At 38.1% G+C, this 6,872-nt stretch overlaps 1 protein-coding gene across 1 annotated transcript; it reads left to right on the top strand.

Annotated features, from left to right (window-relative positions):
* The first annotated feature begins 2,463 nt into the window (after positions 1–2,463).
* LOC139906095 (52 kDa repressor of the inhibitor of the protein kinase-like) lies at positions 2,464–5,096 on the top strand. The gene is made up of 2 exons (XM_071890293.1): positions 2,464–4,565; positions 4,622–5,096. Exons 1-2 carry the CDS (start codon positions 3,777–3,779, stop codon positions 4,946–4,948), a joined length of 1,116 nt encoding a protein of 371 aa, XP_071746394.1. The 5' UTR covers positions 2,464–3,776; the 3' UTR covers positions 4,949–5,096.
* The last annotated feature ends 1,776 nt before the right edge of the window (positions 5,097–6,872 follow it).

The raw sequence follows: 6,872 nt of genomic DNA, 5'->3' as shown, positions 1-6,872 counted from the left end.
CCTGCATTTCTCAAACCAAAAGGCATATAATTAAATTCATACAAACCAAAAGGAGTTGTAATAGCCGTTTTGAGTTTATCTTCTTCATTGACAGGAATATTGTAATAGGCTTGACAAAGGTCGATTTTACTGAATATTTTTGAGCCATGAAGACGAGTAGCAATATCATTCATATGAGGAAGTGGATATTTATCAGGAATTGTTTTAGCATTTAAAGCTCGGTAATCTCCGACCATTCTCCACTCTCCTGGTTGTTTCTTCTTCACAAAATGTAAAGGTGTTGCCCAAGACGAACTAGAGGGTCGAATAATTCCAGCTTCAAGAAGAGAGTTTAATTTCTCCTGACAAATCCTTGTCTTTTCAGGAGAAAGACGACGAAATTTGAATGTACATGAAGGAGAACTTCCAGTATCTATCCGATGATGTACGTCCGGAGGAATATCGATCGGGGCGTTATTAGGACGAGATACTGTTAAATAAGGATATTTCATAAAAATATTTTTAATACAAGACTCAGATGTTTCAAACGTTTGATTGATAGCAAATATGCCATTCTTTGATAAGAGAATACCTGCAGTTAAGTTACCAGTTTTAGGGTCGGACAAAGTTCCATTTTTGCAGTCAATCACAAATTCGTAATGGTGAAGAAAATCAATTCCTATTATAGGATTAGTTACATCAGCTACAACAAAAGTCCATGGATAATTCCTGCGTAATGTTTTAATTCCAATTACACAAGTTAACTCTCCAAATACTTGAATTATTTTTCCATTAGCCGCGACAAGCTTTACAGGTGACGGATTGAGAGAAGTAATCAAAACTTTTGAAATTGGTAATAGTGATATTGTAGCCCCTGTATCGATTAAAATTTCCACCTTTACCAAATTATTGATTTGAGCTGCGACTTTGATAAAGGGCAAGGAGTTCGCCGCTAAACTCACTTGCCTTTCCTGTTTTCCGAACGAATAGGAGAAGAAGGGCGTGATGAAGGCTCTATATTTAAATTCGATCTTGATTTTGGAAATATGCACCATTTCTTACAAGAGCGTGCAGCATGTCCATAAAAGAGATGTGCTCTACATACTTTAGGACGTTGATCTGGATAATATGGAGTCAGAGTCAAAGATTTGAATTCTCGATTATGATCTCTATCTGAAGTAGGTGATGAGTGTGAAATCACCCGGTTAACTGATTTAATATTAATCATTTCATGCAATTGATCAGCCAATTTGCCTAACTGTTCCAAAGAATCTTCAGATCTTGAGACCAAAACAGGCAAAATTTCTGGATGAGCGGCGTTTAAAAATTTATGCTTTACCATATCTTCAGGAATAGAAATCTTCTGAGCTGTTTCGCTTAGAGATTTAAGATATTCTGACGGTTTTCCAATCATCATCATCGTGCTTCCAATTAATTCGTCGAAAAGTTGACTTTTAGACTTTTCAAAAATGTCAAGAATTTCGGTTTTCAACTTGTCATAGGAGTTGGATGTTCTTGTTTCTTTCCCGACTTTTCGTGCCACGCTGTGAGGGAGTCCTGTTATTGCGTATAAAAATTTTGTCGAGTCAACAGTGATATTATTTAATATAAATTGAGATTCCAAGATGTCGAAAAAAAAAAGAAGGATCCTCGATACTAAAATCGGGAGTCCTGATAGCGACTTTAGAAATTGAATTATCTCCACGCTTTTCCTCTGTTACTTCCTTCATAATAATATAATTTTTACAACCTGTTTTCCGCTGCCACCAATATGGATTTTTGAGTATATAAGGTATAATAGTAATTCCACGTGTACGAGTCCGTAACTAATAATTAATTCGAAGGAATAGATGAGATCCAGGTTATAAAAATATTAATTGATTTATTATCACGAACGAAAAATGTGGTTCTTCTTTGAACGAAAGGAAAAAGGAAGTCTCGATAAAAATAACAAAAAGGAATAAATAGGGGTTGGTCACTGAACGCCATACAAGATAAATTAAATTATTACTGCTTAAAAGGGACATAAATAATAGTTATGTACTTTTTAGAGTGGATTGTTGCAGTAATTTATTAATTATCAGAAATGTATCACGGGAAGCGGAAAACGCATTTTAACAGAGAGTTGGTGATTTGTTCTATCTGTCAGAAGGAAATACAGAAGGACAATTTTAATGATCACAAAGTTAAACTCCATAAGAATGACCCCAGCTGCAAGTATCAAGTGAAAATTGATCATAAGAAGTAGAAAACATTGAACTTTGCAGTTAAGAAAACTTCCTCTGCTACATCCTCATCCTCAGTCACTGCCTCCTCCTATCCCGATGACCCTGCTCCATTTGAGGCCTTACTGCCTCAACCAAGATCTGAAAAGTCCGTTTCTGCTGAAGAGAAAGTTACTGCAGACACAGAAAATAATGGCAACTCATCAAATTACCCCAGCGGACGGATTTCTCATGGAATAAGACTTCCTAATCTCGATACCGGACCAATCTTCTCTCCCGATTAGCTCTCTGTAGTCAACAACAACAATATTCCCTCTGCAGAGGACTCTGAGACTAGCGACAATGGCCAGAGAGGTGAGAAGAGCAAGACTGAGGAGATGGAGTTTGTGGACGGAGGCCCAGAGTACCCTGTCGTCTTCACGAGCCAGCTGGGTGACCCGATACTTACCGGCGGGAACCAAAGCGGAAGGACATCCAGACCAGAACCAGAGTGAAGACTGAGCGGGAAACTGTGCCTAAAGTCGAGAGAGATCATCCTCTACAGCCCAAGTTACAAACATACAGTTCTCAGATAGATGACAAATACTCCAGAGACTTTCAATATGATTGGCTCCGTAAGCTCCCGTGGCTAGAATATGACGAGGTTGAAAAGTCAGCCAAGTGTTTCGCCTGCTCCAAATTTTCCATTTCCAACCTTGGGAAATTTGAGTTCAAAACATGGAAAAACAGTTCCTCGTTGAAAGTTCATTCTAACAACGAAAAACACAAACTGTCGATGGAAAAGTGGATCAATTTCCTCACATCAAAGAGAAAGAATACCTTGGTTCTCGGCCATGTTCAGTCTCAACATGCTCAGGGAGTCGTGAAGTGGCGAGCTTATTTGAGGTATCTTTTCCAAACTGTTGGGTTCCTCGCAAAGCAAGGATTGGCTTTTTAGGGGCGATTCCGAAACAAGTTGAAGTTGAAGGAATCTAATGAAAACAATCGAGGAAACTTCTTGGAGCTTTTGTCCCTGCGTTCACACGACAATCATATTCTCAAAGATAAACTGGAGGCCGAAGTCAAAAATTTGGTTCAGCTGGGGCAGGTTTTTCCAAATGGACTTCACCTGACATCCAAAATGAGCTGATAGAGATTATAGCATCCAAAGTGACGGAAAATATCATTGAAGATGTCAAGACTTGTGCCAGCGATGATGACTACTGGTTCTCTGTGATTGTTGATGAGACATCAGATATGTCAAACACGGAGTAGTTCAGTCTGTCACTGGGATATCTGACGAGTGAAGGCATCAAGAAAGAGAGCTTCCTTAAGTTTGTAAAAGTTACCCAGACTGACGGCAAATATTTGTTTGAGAAGCTTCACGAGGCTGTCGAGGATCTCGGCCTTAACCCCGCCCGCACTGTCTCCCTGGCTGTGGACGGTGCCTCCAACATATCCGGCATCAAGAAGGGTCTTGCCGCCAGGTGGAAGGAAGTAGCCCCACTGTGTGTCTACATCCACTGCTACGCCCATGTCCTCAATCTTGTAGTCAAGGATCTTCTCTCAGATATAAACCTGTTGAGAAATACAATGGGGACAGTACAAATTTTATACAACTTCATTGAAGGGTCACCAAAGAGGTCAGCAATCTACAAGTCGGTGAAGATAACAAGTAAAGATGAGGAGTATGCCAAGGTGATGACCCTGAAGAACCAGTCTGCTACCCGCTGGAGTCTTCGCTACGATGCTGTACACGCTGTATCTCTAGGGATGGTCAGAATCATGACGACCCTCATAATAATGAGAAAAGATAAAGATACATTGTCGAGTTCAACAGCAACTTCTCTGCTCAACAGCATCTTTAGTCACGAATTTGTTTTCGGCATTGAACTGTTGAAGACACTCCTCCGACACACATCTAGCTTGTCAGATGAACTTCAAGGCAGAAAGGTTGACCTAACAAAGGCCCGGAAACACGTCAACCTAGTGATTAGGACTCTTGAAGATCTTAAGAATGAGAAAATCTTTGAATCAATCTGGAAACTTGCTGAGTTGAAGTCGTCTGAGCTGAAATCAGTATTTGACCTGGAGGACTCAATTGATTTGGAATTCAAGGAGGCGAAGATTCCAAGGAGAATAAAGTGGAAAGGAACAACTGAATCCTACTTCTGTGAAACACATTTCGATGTTGCAATCAATAAGATTGTATTAGAGCTTGAGAGCAGATTTGCCACCGACGATACAAACATCACAATGGATCTCATTGCAATCGTCAATGACAGTGAAGTGGAGACCTGTGTCATTGAGCGTGTCGCCAAGCACTACAGACTTGAACTCGAGCAGCTCCAGTCAGACCATGCAATCTTCCAGCAATTCAAGGTTAATATTATAATGTTTCATTTTGCATTATATGTTTAAAATTTATGTTTCTCTAGGCAGATATTGACACAGAAGACATGGTTTCGTCACAAATTGCTGCGGAGTTAATAAGCTCGGGAGTGTTCCGCCTGATGCCGGAGCTATACAAGGTGATCGTTATCCTGGCCTCAATGCCCATCAGCAGCTCTGAGGCGGAGCGGTCATTCTCCTGTCTCAGAAGGCTCAAGAACCACATGAGGACCACCATGGACCAGGAGAGGCTCTCCTCCCTCACCCTCTTGAACATGGACAGGGTGATGGTGGACAAGGTGCTCCATGAAGACATAGACAGTTTGATTGACACCTTTGCGTCAAGGAAAGAGAGGAAAAACTTCTTCTTCTAATCATGATAAAGAACACATGCATTTTTTTCTTCATTTTTTCAAACACATCACCACGTATACATGCGAGTTAAGAACATCAAGACTTGTGAACATAATTTATTTTCTGTCGATGTAACCGTTTCATGGTATATTATAATCTCGTTCATTATCTTCATCCGTTATTATTGTAAAAATATTTAAGGAGGTTTAAATTGTTTGACTTAATTGTATAGTTCAAAAATTTTCTCTCATTCTTGCACCGTGCATTTTATTCTCCATTATACTCCTTCCTTTATGAATAGGTCGGCATTGACTTTCCGTCTAGAGTTTTTCCTTTTCATTTTATTTTTCCCAATGTTTGCCTGAAGAAAATAATGGTCAGACAGTCCATTGGACGATATTCTTGCAAGATTTAATCTATGCTGTAGCATTTGCCCTGTTTAAATATCCCACGTTCATCACTGAAAATCAACCGTTCACCCTTGTAAAGCGGACCGAAAAATCTTCCTGACATACGGCACTGTGGACACACATCCATATATTCGGATGTTCCACGAAAAAGATACATCCAAACCATCCTTATTGTTTTAGAAGTAATTAATTTGATGACTAAAGTTTATCACACAATCTGTTTTCAGAAAAAAGTGCTAAATCCTTTTATTTCTTTTTCCTTCACCCAATGAAGTTGTTTGAATGAAGGAGGTTTCGTGGCACTTCTTATTCTCTGTCACTTAGATAGTTAGATATTATTAACATGTCACCATTCTAGTAAAGTAATGTAAACAGGACGTATAAGTAACATTACTAATGTTATAATTTATTGATTCAAGTGATACCACAATTCCGAAAAAAATACTGATGCGATTATAATAAAAAATCCCAATGCCGATTCAAATTCTTTAATATTTTAAATAATAGTTTTAAAAAAATCCCATTTTGCTATAAATTTCTAAGAATTACAATTGATAAAATAAATCGCCTTCCTTTATTTGATGTTAACAATATTTATAGTGATGTGCCGCAAACTGAATTTTTCTGTATGAGTATTTTCGAGTTTTAAAAAAAAACACTCAAGGAATGACAAGCTTTACTTTTTACTTGATTAAATACTCGATACTCTCCTGAATACTCGTTACTAACTTAACACTCGCTAAAAAAATCATCGGACAAAAAATAATATTTTTAATAGAATTTAAACTTTTAATTTAAAAATTGTTTTCTTAATATATTTTCCAAGATTAAATTAAAAATTAGTTTAACCCGGGATCTTAAAAGAGGGATGAAACATGAGTCGCACTCGAAAGTTGCATGGGGTAAACAAGAAATTATTTTGTTCTTTAATTTTCCTTTTTATGAATATCCCTCCAAAGAGAAGTTGGGTTTTTAATTATACAGGGTGGACAAGGTAAATTTGGAATAACTTCAAAGGCTAATTATGAGACTTGTAAAGGTTACATGATAAAAAATTGAAAACTTGCGACAAGCTAAATATATTAGCTATCAAATTTAATAATAAGGTTTTTAGAGTATCTCGCTGTTCAAGCATGGAAAAAGTCAGGAGAATTTCCATCATCGAAGCTCGCCACGCGGGAAACTCTGCTCAAGAAATAATTTCCTTCTTCAAATATCCAAAATCAACAGTTTATGACGTGGTTAAGTCTTTGATGAGGAGGGAAAGACTGAGAAAGCAGCTCATTCAACAAGATCTGATAAAATCCAGACTAAAAGGCTCATAGCTGGCTTAAAACGATAAATTGTCTCTCATCCAGAAACGCTAATTGCTAAGCTAGCCAAGGACCATAACGTGAGCAAAGGTTCAATCAAAAATGCAATCAGGATTGACCTGAGTTACTTGTCGAGGGTCAGGGTGGAGGTTCAAAACAACTGCTTACAGAGCAGAATCAGGCAGACATAATCAGCAAAGGATAAATTCTTATTAACCAAG

Source organism: Lepeophtheirus salmonis, chromosome 8 (genome assembly GCF_016086655.4).
Source record: "Lepeophtheirus salmonis chromosome 8, UVic_Lsal_1.4, whole genome shotgun sequence".
In the NCBI taxonomy this organism is placed as follows: domain Eukaryota; kingdom Metazoa; phylum Arthropoda; class Copepoda; order Siphonostomatoida; family Caligidae; genus Lepeophtheirus; species Lepeophtheirus salmonis.
This window is presented reverse-complemented; position numbering and strand designations above follow the sequence as displayed.

What these genes read in the sequence shown, in the direction of transcription:
- LOC139906095 (XM_071890293.1), top strand. Translation starts at nt 3,777, where the DNA reads ATGGGGACAGTACAAATTTTATACAACTTCATTGAAGGGTCACCAAAG. An exon ending in CAATCTTCCAGCAATTCAAG is followed by an intron (nt 4,566 to 4,621) that starts GTTAATATTATA and finishes ATGTTTCTCTAG; the next exon opens with GCAGATATTGACACAGAAGA.